The sequence below is a fragment of the Hypanus sabinus genome, chromosome 20 (genome assembly GCF_030144855.1).
Source record: "Hypanus sabinus isolate sHypSab1 chromosome 20, sHypSab1.hap1, whole genome shotgun sequence".
Classification (NCBI taxonomy): Eukaryota; Metazoa; Chordata; class Chondrichthyes; order Myliobatiformes; family Dasyatidae; genus Hypanus; species Hypanus sabinus.
This window is the reverse complement of record NC_082725.1, coordinates 34,265,308-34,283,470: the sequence shown is the minus strand read 5'-3', so window position 1 is coordinate 34,283,470 and position 18,163 is coordinate 34,265,308. Positions and strand designations below refer to the sequence as shown.

Here is an 18,163-nt window from a genome sequence, read left to right as displayed (position 1 = left end):
GTTTAATGGCAGGATATTTAGTGGTGTAGAGGGAGAGAGAGATGTTGGGGTCTGCCCGTAGATCCTTCTGAAATGCTGCACAAGTTGATAGGGTAGTTAAGGCAGATGTTGTATTGGCCTTCATTGGTTAAGGGAATTAGTGCAAGATCTGTGAGGTATTGTTGCAGCTCTATTAAACCCTAATTAGACCACTCATGGAATATTGTGCTCAGTTCTGCTTGCTTCATTGTAGGAAGGATGTGGAAGCTTTAGAGATGGTGCAGAGGAGATTTATCAGGATGCTGCTTGGACTTAGGGCTATGTCTAATGAAGATAGCTTGAGCGAGCTAAGGCTTTGGATTGAGAAAGGATGAAAGGAGGCTGAATTTGGATGTACAAAATGATAAGAGGCATAGGTAGAGTGGATAGTCAGTGAGTTTTCTTCACCAGGTGGGAATGACTAATACAAAGGGACATAATTTTTAGGTGATTGGAGGAAAGTATAAGGGAGTATGTCAGAAGTAAGTTCTTTACACTGGATGTGGTGTATGCTCTGCCAGGGGTGGTAGATACTTAAGAGACTTTAAAATAAAATAATTCTTAGATAAGCACATGGATGATGGAAAAAAGGTTTATGTAAGAGGGAAAGTTTAGATTCATTTTATTATTGGTTAGAAGGTCAGGACAACGTCATGAGCCAAAGGCCTGTACTGTGCTGTTATGCTCTATACCAGAAATATTGTCATGGGTGACTTCAACTTTCCTAATATTGAATGACACCCACTTAGTGTAAAAGGTTTAGATGGGGCAGAATTTGTTAGAGTCCAGGAAGGACTGTTGACACCATGTGTAGGTAGGCCAAATGGAGGAGAGGCCATAGTGAATCAGGTACTAGGCAATGAACTTGGTTGGGTGACAGATTTCTCAGTGCGCAAGCAATTTGGAGATAGTTACCACAGCTTCCTGACTCTTGGCAAAGTCATGGACAAGGATAGAAGCAGACAACATGGAGAAGTATTTAATTGGGGGAGGGCTAATTATGATGGCCTTTGGGAGTGCAAAATTAGGAATAGATGTTCTCAGAAATGCTAGCATTTACAAGCGGTTACGGATAGGTTTGTCCCACGAATGGTCGGGTGAAGAGACCATGGTTAACAAGAGAGCTGGAGCATTCAGTAATGAGGAAAAAGGAGGCACATGAGGTCTAGGTAGAAGAAATCAGACTTGACCGTTGAGAGTACGCAATAGCCAAGAAGGAACTGAAGAATGGACTTAAGAGAGCTAGAAGCAGGCATAAGAAGGCCTTAGTGAATAGCACAAACCCTAAGAGGTTCTACGTGAAGAACAGGAGGTTGACTGAAGTGAAAGTAACACACAAAATGCTGGAGGAACTCAGCAGTTCAGGCAGCATTGATAGAAATGAATAAATGGGCGATGTCTTGAGCTGAACCATTTATCAAGACAGGAGAGGAAGGAGGAAGTCTTCAAAATAAGAAGGTGGGGAAGGGGGAGGAAGGTGATAGGTGAAGCTAGGTGGGGGTGAAGTAAGAAGCTGGTAGGTGATAATTGGAAAGGGCAAAGGGCTTGAGAAAGGAATCTAATAGGAAAGGAGTGTGGATCATGAGAAAAAGGGAAAGAGGAGGGGTAATAGGTGAGTGAGGATAAGAGATCAGAGTGTAGAAATGAAGAAGAGTGAAGTGTGACAGGACAAAATTACCACAAGCTGGAGTAATCAACATTCATGCCATCAGGTTGGAGACTGCCTAGATGGAATATGAGGTATTGCTTCTCCAATCTGAGAGTGCTTCATCATGGTTTTATGAAGGCCATGGCGTGCCTCACTTGGCTGATCAACTTTGTTCGAGGTGGTGGTAGGACAAATTAACCAAGGTAGTGTGGTGGCTCTGGTGTATATGGATTACAGTAAGTTGCTTGACAACATTTCACACGGTAGCCTCATCCAGAAAGTCCATAGGATCCATGGGAACTTGGTTACATGGATTCGGAATTGGTTTGTCCATGGAAGGCAGGATGGTAGTGGATGAACTGTAATCTACTTGGAAATGGATGACAAATAATGGCATTCCACAGCGATATGCTGGGTCCCCACTGTTCGTGATTTTTCTAAATGACTTGGAAGAAAAAGTGCAAAGATGTAAGTTTGAAGATGACATGAAGGCTGATGATGTTGTGGGTAGTGTAAAAGGGCAAAGGGCTTGAAAAAGGAATCTGATAGGAAAGGAGTGTGGATCATGAGAGAAAGGGCAAGAGGAGGGGTACCAGGGGGAGGTGATAGGTGGGTGAGGATAAGAGGTAAGAGATCAGAGTGTAAAAATGAATAAGAGGAAAGTGTGATAGCACAAAACTACCACAAGCTGGAGCACCTTTGCTGTATGTAGATTATAGTGGGATTTAGATAGGATGCAGAGCTGAGAGGAGAAGTGGCAGATGGAGTTCAATCCAGAAAAGTGTCAAATAATACACATTAGAAGATCAAATTTGAAAATAGATTACAAGGTTAATGGCAGGATTCTTAACCAGTAGGGTCAATCAGAAGGATCTTGGAGTCCAGGCCCACAGATCCCTCTAATTTGCTGAGCAAATTGATAGAATTATTCAGAAGACATATGGTGTGTCCTCCTTTGCTAGTGGGAGGATTGAGTTCAAGAGCTGCAAGGTAATGTTGCAGCTTTATATTAAAAATGGTTAGAACATACTTAAGAGTGTATGTTCAGTTCTGGTCACCTCATTATCAGAAGGATGTGGAAGAGAAGATTTGGAGGCAGTTTATTAAGGTGCTGTCTGAATTTGAGAGCATGTTATATGAGGAAAGGTTGAGTATGCTAGTGCTTTTATCTTTGGAACAAAGGAGGATGAGCGATGGCTTAATAGAGATGTAGAAGGTTATGAGCGATATAGAGTAGATAGCCAGCGTCCATCTCCCGGGGCGGCAATTTGACATCATTTTGAGCTGAGTGAAGAGGCTTTACACTGAGGTTGTAGGTAACTGCTGGGAGTGGTAGTAGTTGCTAATAAAATAGGGGCATTTAAAGACTTTAGGGATGGGTACATGGATGTAAGAAAAATGGAGTGTTATGGTTTATGAAGCAGAGAAAGGTTAGATTGTTAATGGAGTAGCTATACATAGATCAGCACAACATCATGTTTTCAATTCATCAGTTGTTTCTTTTCAACCAAGCCAATTTCTTCCATCCGATATTGTTACAATCTTCAAGCTATTTAGCACTGCTGGGTTTGGCTTTGTTAAAGATACTGCATATTGGTTCACAGAATCCAAACCAATGTATCATTAATAATCAGTATCAAAACCTATTCAGTCAGAGTAAGCTGATGATTTGTATCATTGAATAATATTGAATTGAATATTTCTATTCTGATCATAGTTGCAGTTTGCCTCTGCCCATCTAACTGTTGGGTTTGCAGCATCTGTATTATCTTGTCAATGACAATGCTCAGCGACTCAAATCTTCTTTCAGTTCACTTGTGCTGCTTCCAGTTTAGTTTATTGCATTCTGTGCGCGCAATAGCTTCTTTCCAACTGTGATAAGACTGCTGAATAGATCCTGACCTGGGCCGTGCCTTCCAAATATCTGGACCTGACTTGCACTACCGTACTTTCCCTTTTCTATTTTCAAATTATGATTTATAATTTAAATTTTTATTATATTTACTTTGATTTGTACTTCAGGGAGTGCAAAGCGCAGAAACAAATATCACTGATGATTGAACGCTCTAGTATCAATTGTTTGGTGACAATAAGGTATTTATATATTGTATCAACCACATTGGGAAAAACTGTATATAAACTGGGTAACCACTGTGAGCTCAAGTCAAACATCACTTTAATTCTCCACCCCATTCTCACTCAAACCTTGGTCTTTGGTCTCCTTTCACCATTCTAACAAAGCTTAACATAATCTCAGGAAACAAAATTTGCCATTCTCAGCCTCCTCTAGATACTTGAATATACGTCTTGTATGCTTAAGGTAAATGCTATTTCATAATCTTTCTCATGGCCTTTGCACTTCTTTGCACTTTGTCTGTAACTGTAGCCATTTATTTTACATTGTATTATTTTTTTCTTTTGTACTACTTCGACATACTTGTGTTTAGAATGATCTGTCTGGAAGGCATGGAAACAAAGCTCTTCACCCAGTCTCAATCCATGTGACAATAATAAACCAATTATCAATACTCAACATTGACTCCAAGAAACTCAGCCCTTTTCCGAGATGAATCTCTCATTTTACAAGAGGATAGAAATACAATGCATTTAATTATTTTTGCTGCATCCTTCTACACCTGTTCCACCTGCACCTTCTGCTGTTCTCCAGCCTATCTTTCAGCTGACTGATTCAATCTCATCATGTCGTCCAATCACACCATGTTTCAGTTCTAGCTTGATGAATGGCTTGAAACATCAATGTTATTCCTTTGTTCGTTCTTCTCACTTCATAAGTGCTACCTGAACTATTGAGAGTTTCCAACAGTTTCTGTTTAAAGTTCCCAGTGTTTTAGTTCTGAAATGTTGTCAGTTCTTAATGCATGCCTTTTATGTGCACTGTTTCATTTAAGTGATCTCTGCTAGTGTTTGAGCATACAGGGTTCTTCCTACTTTGTATCTGTATTATACATATTACACCATTGTTTTTCTTTTGTCTTCAAATGGATTACTGAGTCGTATTTCATAAGCTACCTCAGTGCCCAATCTATGCATTTTCACGTATTATACCAAACTCTCTGTATTTCTATAATAATGTTGCTTTGAACTTGCTTGTATCACAAGATGGTGGGCATATCCTGGTAGGAATTCTGTTTGTGTTATGTCTAAACAATGAATCTGTCCTGGCCATTGTAAATGTTAAACATTTAGACAGTCCTGGCAGCAGTGTTTGCATTGGATAAGTGTTTAAATCAATCCCAGCTTGAATTATACACGATTGAGGACGGACAATGGGAGACCACATTGAAGTTACGGTCAGTAAAATGCTGGCTCAAGCTATGAGGGTACCCTTTTATTTGAACTTGGGTAGTACCCTGACTATATCGTAATGGTGTAATTTTTAAACAGGATGTGGGAGGCAGCAGCTAGATGAAGTATGAGATAACTAGGCACTAAAATAGTGTCCCTATTTCCAAAAGTATACAATAAAAACCACCTTCTCTAAGTAGATCCAGACATGGGCTTTAGGAGCACATTTACCATAATGTGAGAAGCATTTAGCGTAAGTACAAATACATTTGTGCCCAAGCAGGATATATACTATTAAAATATAGCTCAAGGGCTCCCGACCAAGGCACTTCGAATGCTGGAGTCACTTGGTGCAAGCTGAAAGCAGTAACTGGATAGTGCTCCTTGCTGTGCAGATTAATGGAGAGTGGCATTGAGTTTATTTTCGCTATCAGGCTTGCCTGATCAGGTGCAGGTATCTGACAGATAAAAGAAGGCACTTATCGGTAGGCAATTATTTTAAGGATGTCAATGAGTAGAAATTTTTACAGATAGTAGGTAGTTTTGGTGTCCACAGAGATTTAGATTAAGTGTGTGGGGAAAATAGGTTTTGAAGGAGGGGAAGTGCACTCAGTGGCCATTTTATTATGTACAGGAGCTACCTAATGAAGTAAATACTGAGTGTATGTTCATGGTCTTCTGCTGCTGTAACCCATCCACTTCAAAGTCTGATGTGTTGTGCATTCACAGATGCTCTTCTGCACACCACTGTTGTAATGTGTGGCTATTTGAGTTAACTGTAGCCTTCCTGTAAGTCTGAATCAGTCTGGCCATTCTTTCTGATCTCTCTCATTGGCAAGGCATTTTTACCCACAGAACTGCCACTCGTTGAAAGTTTTTAGTTTTTCGCACCATTCTCCGCAAAATATTTCAGATCTCAGATCTGCCGCCCTAGTTCTATTTCAGTATAGTATATGACAAGATTTTGGTCTGGTTGGTCTTCTGTGTAATGTTTTCTTTTCATTAAGGTCTTGATATCCAAGTAGCTTGAGTACTTTTATTTTAAGAGACAACAGTATTTGGCATAGTCTTAAGTAGAAACCCAAGCTATTTTATAGAGAACAAAATGAAATTGTTGTGAAGTCGTGGAGCTGTATTGGAAGCATTTTTATTGGCTGGTTGTACCTTGACATTGATAAAGGTTAGATTATGGAGCATTGTGCTTACTTCCCACTTCGAATAGATCTTAAAGCATGTAGAGCTGAAAAGTTGAGGGTGAGAAACACAAAATCTCCTTTGAGAAAAGTATCAACAAACAATTCAAGAATTTTGAAGATGGTTCCCTGTAATTTCTCAAAGATGACTGCAGGACGTTGAATACAAGGTCAAATTGTCACTTTAGTGTAATTTGATGTTTATATTGTTGAGATGTTTAATGTACACACTCAACTATTCTTTTAATCAATTTCATGAAAAACTTGGCTGACTTTATGTGTAAAGCATACCGTTTGATTTTAGCACTCATGAAATGAACCCTTTAATATAAAGTGCCATCAAAATCAGAAAACTTAATTCTGTTAATTTTATTTATGTCAGTGTGAAAGCAGGTTATAAGCAAAATTATATAGCTTGTAGTTATTCCAGGATCATACCCATTGGTGCCCTGAGCGCAGATTATATTACCTGGAGTTTGCAGTGGGAGTGAATTTCTCTTGGGTGAGATGATGCATATTATCATTCTTGAAGACTCATTTTGAGCACATATAGAATCAGACATCTGGCCCTCTCTTTATCCCCACTCAGTTCCTACCTATAAATGTGGTTTTTAACGATTTATTTCTTTAAAATGTGCCCATGTGGGAATATGGTCTTGGGAAATAGCACATTTCAATTCATTCAGCTTTCTGTGTGCACAAAATCCCAATTGAAGAGAAGCTCCCAAGAATAGCAGACATTTCCTTTAATTTGAATTCTTTTCATTGGCTTGGAAGTTGGAGAATGAGGATATCTTGCCCTAGGTGAGAGTATCAATGGGATGTAGCATGTTCGGATGTATAGTTTATTGTTCTGAAAGCTTCATTATTTTGCCGCATAGATTATGTTCTGTGTGAGTATAATGCAGTATCTGTGTTCTTATGTCAGAAAACTGCTGCAGATGGGAAGAGACAAGAAATCATTGTGTTAGACTCAAAGCGAAGCAATGCTATTAACATTGGACTGACTGTATTACCTCCTCCAAGAACAATCAAGACTGCAATCCTTAACTTTGATGAATATGCATTGAACAAAGAAGGAATAGAGGTAAGAATTCCTGTTTGACTTGCATTTCCATGCAGTAAATTAAGATAATGATAGGGTCAATCTAGCGATATACATTAGTTTTCTTAAATAGTAGAGTTAAAACTTTTAAACTAAATAGTATAATACCATGGTACAATAATGCACTTTAAACAACTTTTTGTAATATTTATTACATTGCAATATATGCTGGTATTTATATACTGTATTAATGCACATTTCATTCCATATCCATACTTTAATCTCTAACTTTATTTTTTATATTAGTTCTTTATAATTGTTGAATGTTGTTCTTTGTCGCATGTCACACCTCGACCAACACAGCACAGCAAATTCCTAATACATCTAAATGTACATGTTGAATAAAGTTGTTCCTTGATCCTTGATAAGGCTGAATAACAAATTAAAGCTAAATTTCTGGTGCATTCTTGACATCCCAGTCTTGTTGCATGCTGCAGCAGAAGGTCAAGGGAATCCAGGGGAAATCCAGGTCTGGAATACTTCAGTTTGACTGTAACTCAAACATGGAAAAAAATGTACTCTGGGCCCATTATTTAATGCAAGTACAGGTGGAAATATCTGTTTGTTTCACTATGTAATGCTATAGTGTAGAATTGTCTTCACCAGAAGCACTGCAATAGTTCACAAAGGTAACTCACCTTCACCTTCTCAAGTCAATTAGAAATGAGCAATAGATGTTGACGTTGCTAGTAATACTTACATCTTAACAGATGACCACGGCTACTACTTGTTCAAATTTGTGATGAATGGCAAATATAGGAAGTGCAACACTGTGGTTTTTTCATTACTAAGTATCAACATTACATCCAATATTCTATTGTTTTTATTGAAATATGCAAGCTGAGATTGCCACAGTGAGTGTTAAAGAATTATCGGTAGGGATAGGAATGCTGAAGGACGGGGTTTATTCTTTTTAATGTAGTCAGGAGTCTTGGTGGTTTTTTGCTCTCTTTTGCCATTAAAGACTTTGCTACAATTCTAAGTGTGAATCACAGTATAAGCAAATACGGTTGGCCCTCTGTATCCACGGGGGATTGGTTCTGGGCCCCTCCGCGGATACCAAAAAACGCAGGAGCGCAAGTCAGTGGACTTTAGGACCCAGCAGAGCACCGAAGCTTATTTAACCTGTCTCAGTGCTGTGGACTTTAGGACCTGGCGGAGCTAGCGACCCACCGCCCGCAGTGTATCTGTTCCAGAAAACGATCACGGTCAAAAATAAAATGGAAATAATAAAGTGTTTTGAAAGTGATAAAACACCTTCGGTCATTGGAAAAGCGTTAGGCTGCAGTCGGTCAACGATCAGAACAATTTTAAAGGATAAAGTGAGAATAGAATAATGAAGCATGTGAAGGTCCTGCCCCAAGTGAAGCTACAATTATTACTAAGCAGCACAGTGGTTTAATTATTGAAATACATACGCTTCTTAAGTGTTTTATATGCATAGCAAGGTAAAATATATACTATATACTAAAATAAACATTTGACTAACTGACGCTAAATAATATCGGGTGTACCTGTTCCGTCTTAGAGAACTTCCAGGTTTTTTTTTAAATTTTCAGTCTGCGGTAACCTATGCACATCCTCCCATATACTTTAAATCAGTGGTCCCCAACCATAATCAGCATAGCTGACTCATATCGTTTCATACCACCAAGTCATATCGTTTTCTCACGGCCCGGTAGCACGTGCTTTGCGACCCGGTGTTTGGGGACCACTGATTTAAATCATCTCTAGATTAATTATAATACCTAATACAATGTAAATGCTATGTAAATAGTTGTTATACTATATTGTTTAGGAAATAATGACAAGAAAAAAAGACTGTACATGCTCAAACAGCAAGTGCTGGAGAGAGAACTTCCGGGGTTTTCCGATCTGCGTTTGCGTGAATTTGCGCATGCAGATCCCACGGATAAGGAGGGCCGACTGTAAATGGCCTTTCTCATCCAACCTTAATTCATCAGTTTAACTTCTTCCAGTTACAGCTCCATATGTGTGGTGAGAGGAATCATCAAGCTAATTGGCTTAAGGCATTAACTTTCCTAGAGCATCACCTTATCTCAAGCAGCGTTTGCTGCCAGTGGAAACTGAATCTTTGTGTAACAGCTGTGTTTGCTTGGAAATATTTCAGAGGAATTGTTTCTAGATGCTTATATTATTATGAAAAAGGTCCAGACAGATATTAAATAAGTGTAGCCATAATTGTGACTCACATGGACTAATAACATTAAAATCTGTAGCATTTTCTGTAACAAGAGTAAGAAAGCAATGAGGGATTTGTTCGTATCTCTGTCCTAATCTAGTTGGTTGCAACATGCCTGATCTTGGAGCCGTGTGACGTGGATGCAGATCCTTCAGACAATTGAATTTGTACTGACCATGAAGCACACATTTACACTAATAGTATTTGCATTTTCTCCACAGTCCCATTAACGCACCTCAGATTTTATTACCCACTCATATCCTAGGGGTAATTTGTAGTGGCATTTTTAACCTAACAATCTGCACTTGCCACAGACAGCATGGAGCCCAGGATTGAATCAGATCACTGGCACTATGAGGTGTTTTGCTGTTCTAATTGGTTGAACTTTGCAAACTTTACTCAGAAAATATTTTTTTAATTTAAAGATTAACTGTGATTTTTAAAAAATCTGCACACATGATCAATCAAAGGGCTAAATTTTTCTGTGCACCAGGCTATATTGTAAAACAGCTTCTAAAGACAGGGTTTGTTATTTTGTTAATCTGTTACACAGAGCAGTTTCCCCATTATTCATTTGACCTTTTCTCCTTCCTTCTCCAGATTGAATGTGTAAATTAATAGCAGTTTTATCACTCTGTCAGATGTAATCTGCTTCACTCCACTTATATGCTTCATTACTTTCCAAACTATTTTTGTAAAGAGTTTTCTAGAAAGGGCAAAGCATGAACTGGTTATAACACAATAGTTAGTATGACATTATACTGTCACCACAGCAGATCATGTTTTTGAGATATCAGTTTATTACAATTACCTCTAACTTCACCGTTTTGGTATACCATCCAAGAAAAGCTGAATTAAGAAATGTGGAATATTTTCAGAAATGTATTCAACAGTTGGGGGCCGAACCGAAAGAAGGTCAAATCAGATATTGGAAATTAGAAGCAGATGATAGGCCTTGTGAGTCAGCTTCTGTGGATCGAGATACAGAGTTCAGGTGTAAGATGCATCATCCTCAAACTCTTAATGAGCATATCTGGGCTACAGGAAAATTAATGAGGAGTTTCAATGTTAACTCTTTCAGTTCTCAACCTGCTCAAAAGAAGTTTAGGAAGGATTTTTGATTTTAATCATATTTTGTAAAGGAGTACGAGTAAGATCAAATTACTTTCACCTCTGCTTTGGTGGAACATGTGAAATAGGCTTGATTGCAAGTTAAAGTGTGTGGACATGGGAAAAGGATTAAAAGTAGTGAAATTAATTTGTAATATAAATAAAATTCCAAACACTAATCATACCTTCTTTAACTCTCCTTCCCCTTCTTTCCACCGCCCCCCCCCCCATTTTCCATATAACCATATAACAATTACAGCACGGAAACAGGCCATCTCGGCCCTTCTAGTCCATGCTGAACGCTTACTGTCACTTAGTCCCACTGACCTGCACTCAGTCCATAACCCTCCATTCCTTTCCTGTCCATATACTTATCCATATTCCTCAGGAATCTCTCACTTCCATTCAGGGCTCCCTGCAGTCCTTCCGGCTGAGGCAACACTTCACCTGCAAACCTGCTAGGGTTGTCTGTGTCTGGAGCTCCCGATGCAGCCTCCTCTACATTGGTGAGGCCCGTCATAAATTGGGGGACCGCGTTGTCGAGCACCATCTGCACGAGCTGGGCTTCCCAGTGGCCAAACATTTTAATTCCGATTCACATTCCAACATGTTGCTCCATTGCATCCTCTTGTGCCAGGATGAGGCCACCCTCAGGGTGGAGGAGCAACCCCTTTATATTCCATCTGCATAGCCTCCAACCTGATGGCATGAATTTGGATTTCTCTTTCTGGTCAATAAATTCCACCACTCCCCACTTTGACCTTTTACCTCTTCTCACCTGTCTATTACTTCTCCAGGGTCACCTCCTCCTCCCCTGTCTCCTTTGGTTCACTCTCCTCTCCTATCAGGTTCCTTCTCCTCCAGCCTTTGACCTTCCCCACCCACCTAGCTTCACCTATCACCTACCAGCAAGCCTCCTTCCCCTGCCTTTTCCCCCTTTCTTTCTCAGTCCCGAGGAAGGGTATCACCCTGAAATATCAACTGTTCATTTTCATAGATGCTACCTGACCTGCTGAGTTCCTCCGCCATTTATGTGTGTGTGTGTGTGTGTGTGTGTGTGAGTGTGTGGGTGTGTGTGTGTGTGTGTGTGTGTGTGTTTGTGTTGCTTTGGACTTCCAGCATCTGCAAGCTTTCTCATGTTTACAAATAACTTTTTAATCCTTTCAGATGCTATTTGCTGTTGTTAGTTTAGTCTTTTATTCTGCATTCAGCAGCCTTGAAATTTGGACTTCCCATATAAATTGTTACCTTTCATTATCGCAAGTAGAAATTTACTCCCTCTTCCCACCCACTCTCTGCTCAAACCTTGCAAGAAAATGAAAACAAGTGCACTAGAAACAACGCTCCCAATTTTTATAGACTTTACTCATAATACTGATACACAAAACTTCTGTTTAACTTTCACAACTTCTGGATGCTTCAAAGCACTGTACAATTGAAGTCATGGCTTTATGTTGGAAATGCAGCTTGTAAGATCTTTTCATGTTGTAGCTCATAAGAGCTTTTTTATTTTGGACAATAGGCAGTAAGAATCTGCTACCTCTCCAAAGAAAAAATACTATGGAATTATTCCCTCAAGATTGAAGATGACTTTCTTTTCATGAGGCCCTTGTAGGACATGTAGACTCTGCCACAGAGGGGGAGGAGGTGTTTGACATTGTCGATGGGTTGCTTAGAAGATAGCGTGTGTCTTCCGATGTTTACACTGGACTTCTGTGTATGCTGAAGTTAACAGTTCTGTTTCCCATTGATCCATGGGATTGTTTATATGTACTCAAGTGGCAGTATCAACATTTCAAGTAACTAATGACACCTCTCTTAGAACTGAAAAAGAGAGTTACTTTGAATTTGGATTCAATTGTCAGATCTGGACCCACAACCTTCTTTCAGACTTGGGGAAATATTCTATCACTGGATCATAACTGACAAAGGAAATGTCAAAGGGCTCAGGTGTTTTCTCTGATCTCCTTGAAACCTTCCTCCATTTGTAGCACAGGTTAAATTTTGAATGTTCTTTAGTTGTGTCCCTGATAACCTGTCAAGCTATTATTTTTCCAAAAATTGCATCTACAGTGGGAATAGTATTCATTGTGGTTTACAAAATGAGCTATTCAGATGTAAAGATCCTGACACCATATTTTCTGTTTTTAAGAACAATCGTAAAGGTTCAAAGAAGGGCAAAGTTTAGATATTCAAAGCATTTGTTACCAAGTAGTCTTGTTATGAAGTTTTCCTTATGAAATCTCAGATTTGGCATGTTCAGTGAAAAAAATCAGTAATCATTAATTATCAAGACATTGGCATATCTTAATATTGATACACTCAGCAGCACAGAAAAACAATGATCAACCCTACATGAGGAGGCTTGAGAGACTAAATATTTAATTGCTCAAAACCTATATTGTTAGCGAAGTACATCAGACAGGAAATTCTCTTTGAAATGATAACACATAAGGATCATGAAGAAAATAACCCTTTTGCAAATTTTGCCAACTAAAGGACTGCCTTAAATCTGATTTTGTTTCAGAAAATCTTGACCATGATTCCCACTGAAGAGGAAAAGCAGAAGATCCAAGAAGCCCAATTGTTGAATCCTGACATTCCTTTAGGTTCTGCAGAGCAGTTTCTTCTAACCTTGTCTTCCATTAGCGAACTCTCAGCTAGACTCCAGCTCTGGGCCTTCAAGCTGGACCATGAAACAGTGGAGAAGGTAACTCTGACAGAAATAAATTGGTGTGTGTGGTGTATCTGTTAACAGTATGCAAAACAAGAGTCCTGTGGGCTCTTTTCTGCTTATGAGGAATAATGATATATTGCTATCAGTAACGAATCTTTATGAAAATGATGTTGCGATAAAAATACCAGGGATGATTAGGATTTTAATTTACATGCTGTATTCATTTATATGCTTACTATTGGTGAAGGAAATGTTTATTTTGAAAACATTGTTTCCTTTACTAGTTTATATTTAATCAGAGCAGACTTGATGGACAGAATGGCAGAATTCAGATTCTGTGTCTTATGGTGTTAATATTGCAACTCAAGAATTTGAAAATTGAGGTATATGAAGATACAAATGTAATTTGCAGAAAATTGTACAATGAGCATTCAGTTATGAATCATGAGTGTCACAATGTGAAGTTACTAATTTGCATGGATAAAGCTGTCTATCTTGCAAATGGGTTATCAATCTAGTTCCGTTATCTTGGATGTGCAGCGAATCTGCACAGGAAAATTTATGAAATCCAAGGCAGAGGATTTCCATATCAAATTTCATTTCCCATGCCATCTTTTTCGATAAGTACTTCTAAAAATAAATCTTGCTGTACACAGCTCCACTGACTTCAGGTTGTACAGTAAATGTTACATTAGCTGTTGTGCAATGCATATCCTACTTATAACCTTGAAGGTGTGACATGTTCTTGTTCTGGATACAGGAAATTGCAGAGCCTCTTCAAGATTTGAAAGAAGGAATGGACCAGTTAGAGAATAACAAAACTTTAAGATATATCCTGGCTACGTTACTGGCAATAGGGAACTTCTTAAATTCATCAAGTGTGAGTTGACGTGTCGACTTTATTTCTCACTGTTTGTATGAAGTACACCTGCTTTGGGCAATCTGCAAGTGCTCTTTTCAGATGTGTCTTAAATTAATGCAAGATAATTTAGTCACATGGCACATGAAGGGCATATTCCTTACTTAAGCTGCAACACTGCATACTCTCTCTTTAAACCTGACTCTTCTGGACTTTACTATGAGTGATAAACTTTCAGCCATGCATTGAACCTGCACTTTCCCATAGGCTTTCCACAGAGTTTCCAATGTGTGTTATCAAACGATGCACACCCCTGAAAGAGATCTGTGATGTGGGACATTTGCAGACATGGAAAGGATATTAATATGGTTGCATATATGAGAAAAAATGAATCTTTAATAATGATTGTATCATGAGGTATGATCTTTGATACATTGTTGTAGCAGCCACTGTGTTAATTGCTTTCTGTAAAGAATGTTCTTTTGCTTACTCCACTTCTGTTATTAACCTCAGTCAGTGGAACATCAAAAAGCCCACAAATACTACATGTGTCTAGACAGACTGCAAAAAAGGATGTTGATAGGCAGTAGATGTTTTCACTGAGAAGTGTCAGTTAGACTAGTGAAGATGATGTCAAATCAGATATAACAGGTGCAATAAAAAGCAAAGACAGATTAGAAACATAGAAAACCCATAAACCCTTCAGCCCACAATGCTGTGCTGAACATGTACTTACTTTAGAAATTGCCTAAAGTTACCCATAGTCCTCTATTTTTCTAAGCTCCATATACCTGTCCAGGAGTCTCTTAAAAGATCCTATCGTATCTGCCTCCACTACCATTGCCGGCAGACCAGTCCATGCACTCACCACTCTCTGCGTTTATAAAAGAAAAAACAACAACTTACCCCGGGCATCTCCTCTGTACCTACTGTCCAGCACCTTAAACCTGTGCCCTCTTGGGATCAGACTATGAAAAAGAAAACAAAAAAGATGAGGTTTTGTAAAACCTTTTATGTGCTCCGTGATGATTAAGATCTGAAAGATTTCAACACTTATCATATCCTTATTTGTGGAAAGGTTACTTGGTAATTTGTAAAACATCGTAAGAGAGACAATTTTCTCTGCATGCTGTATCTCTAAATAAAAATTAAATGTCCAGTATAGATTTATCAAAGTGAAGCCAGTGAAATAAAGTCACAATATTTAAGCAAAAGTAAGATATTGGAACTATGTTCTTTGCACTGCAAAATACATTTTTTCAAAGATTTTTAAAAATATCAATCATTTTGAATTGACACTATTCCCTGAAGTCAGTGATATATGATAACATTATTTTTTCTCTATAAATGAGAATTTATACCAGATTAAAGTTAATACTATATTATTGCCAAAAACACAATATATATGCTGAATCCTTAAGGAGAAGTTGACTTTTATCCTTGCCTGGTCTGACCTGGACAGAAGAACAGATTTGTATGTGGAGGCTGAGGGGAGATCTGATAGAGCCTTACAAGATTATGAGAGGCATGTATAGAGTGGACAGAGAGTATTTGTTTCCCAGGGTTAGAATGTCTAATACCAGGGGCATGTGTTGAAGATGAGAGGGATTCAGCTTAAGGGGGAGACAAGGGGCAAGGTTTTTTTTACTCAAAGAGCCGTTGAAGCCTGGAATGGGCTGCCTGGTATGGTGGAGGAGGTGAATAAATTACAGGTTTTTAAGAGACACTTGGACAGAAGACTGGATGTAAGGAAGATGGACAATGTGTAGGTAGGAGGGATGAGTATTTGGATGTTTTAAATGTGCTTTTTAGCTGATTTGGCATGACATTGAGGGCCGAATGGCCTGTTCCTGTGCTGTACCATTATACAGTTGACTCTTTCTGAAAGACTCAACAGACAAATCAGCCTAGCAGCAATTAAGGAAAGGCAAAATGTAACTGGCCAGATAGCTAATGCCCACATCCAATCAGAAAATTTTAACATTTTAAATATTCTAATAATAAACAAATCCAGAATAAAGAACAGGGAAGGCCATTTTATCTTTCATGCTTATAACAACTCCTTATAAAGTTCTCTCCAACTAATCACACTCTGTGGTTCTTTGCTTATAGCCTTGTAAATTTTGCCTTTTTAAGTATATATTCAATGTTCTTTTAAAAGTTACAGTTGAATCTGTTCCACTATTGGGAAGCAGAATCTAGATTATAAATCACTCAATTTAAAAGAAAGTCTCATCTTGTGTCAATTATTCTACATCTGTTTCCTAGTTACCAACTTTCCTGCCATTGGAAACAATTTCTCCTTTCTTACTCTGTCAAAGCAGACCATAATTGTGGTTACATCTACCAACTCTCTTTTTTAACCTTCACATACCAAAGGAGTGTAATCCCAGTATCTTTTATTGCCACCAAACCAAACTCCCACATTCCTGCATCAGCCTCATAAATCTCCTCTGTAACCTTTTCAAAGGATTAAATTTGGTGCATAACTGTTTGGTAAGAAGGGCCAAATTGACCTTTCCTGTGGACCACTATCATGAGCAGAGAAGTTTTAAACATCCTAAAAGATTTTGTCACTCTGGCTGCACTGAGAAGTATAATAGCAGAATACCAAGAACGTTGAGAAATCTACATATCAAATGTGTGCAATGGTGTTCAACATTCAGTAATGACTCAGAGACCGAGAGAGGGAATCGGATTTTAGAATATTTCATTTTGAATTAATTGTCTAGTGTTGTGTAGGAACATTTTAGTTCTGTGTTTGTAAAGTTTTAATTACTTACAATTTAATATTTACATTAAAAATACATCAATTGAATTATTTAAATTTTATTAGTTTTTGATCAGTTTTGAATGTTTGCATATTTCAGTAGTATTCACAAATGTTGGAATAGTTCCTGACCTAACTGAATGTCAAGACTTGGCAGGGTCTTGCTGTTTAGGCTCCAGCTTCAGACTGGCTGGCGTGTTGAAATTAATCTGTTCTGAAGGCCACTGTCAACCATTATGGGGCATTACCCATTCAGAAAGTGATGTACATACAAGTGACAAGGCCCTTCGTGGGAGGTGCATCCGGAAGATTAAAATACCTGGGATCCATGGTAAAGTAACAGATGCTGGTTATTGGAGGGACCTGTTCTAGCTGGAGGTCTGTGATTATTGGTCTTCTGCATGGATCCGTTTTGGGACTTATGCTGTTTGTTATGTTTATAAAAACCTGGAAGAAAATATAGATGCATGTGTTTGTTAGTCTACAGATGATAGAAAGATTGGTAATGTTGTTGAGAGCATATAAGACAGGCAAAGAATACATGGGGATATAGATCAGTTGCAGATATGGGTGGAGAAATTGCAGATAGTGTTTAACCCAGTCAAATATGAAATGTTGCATCTTGTAGGTCAAATGCACAGAGACACTACACTGTCAAGTGCAAGACCTTTAACAATGTTGATGAGCAGAGGGATCATAAGGTCCAAGTTCATAATTCACTGAAAGTGGCCACACAGATAGGTAGGATGGTTAAGAAAGCTTATGGCATGCTTGCTTTACTAGTCGAGGCATTGAGTTCAAAAGTCAGAAAATTATGTAGCTTTATAAAACTGTAGTTAGGCAGCATTTGCAGTGTTGCAGACAGTTCTGGTCACCCCATTATAGGAAGGATGTCAAGACTTTGGAGAGAGCGCAGAAGAGGTTTTCAAGGTTGTTGCCTGGGATGGACGTGTGCTATCATGAGAGGTTGGACAAACCTGGGTGGTTTTCCCTGGAGCGGCAGGAACTGAAGGGGAGATCTGAAAGAGGTTTTTAAGATAATGAGAGGCATTGGGCTGAAATACCAGAGGGTATGCAGAGGAAATACCAGAGGATCTAATACCAGAGGGTATGCATTTAAAGTGAGAGTGGGTGATTTCAAAGCAGATGTGAGGTGCAAGTTTTACACACAGCATGGTGAGTGCCTAGAATGCGCTGTCTGGGGTGGTGGTAGAAGCAGATACATTAGCGACTTCTAAGAGGTGTTAACATAGGCACATGAATGTGAGGAAAAT

At 38.7% G+C, this 18,163-nt stretch overlaps 1 protein-coding gene across 3 annotated transcripts in view; it reads left to right on the top strand.

Annotated features, from left to right (window-relative positions):
* Positions 1–18,163, top strand: part of fhod3b (formin homology 2 domain containing 3b) — a 519,315-nt gene that overhangs the window by 461,852 nt on the left and 39,300 nt on the right. For all 3 annotated transcript variants that reach the window (XM_059945317.1, XM_059945318.1, XM_059945319.1), the window contains 3 exons: positions 7,094–7,252; positions 13,111–13,293; positions 14,021–14,140. In XM_059945317.1, the coding sequence (XP_059801300.1) occupies positions 7,094–7,252; positions 13,111–13,293; positions 14,021–14,140 (462 nt within the window). The remainder of the gene's footprint in view (positions 1–7,093; positions 7,253–13,110; positions 13,294–14,020; positions 14,141–18,163) is intronic.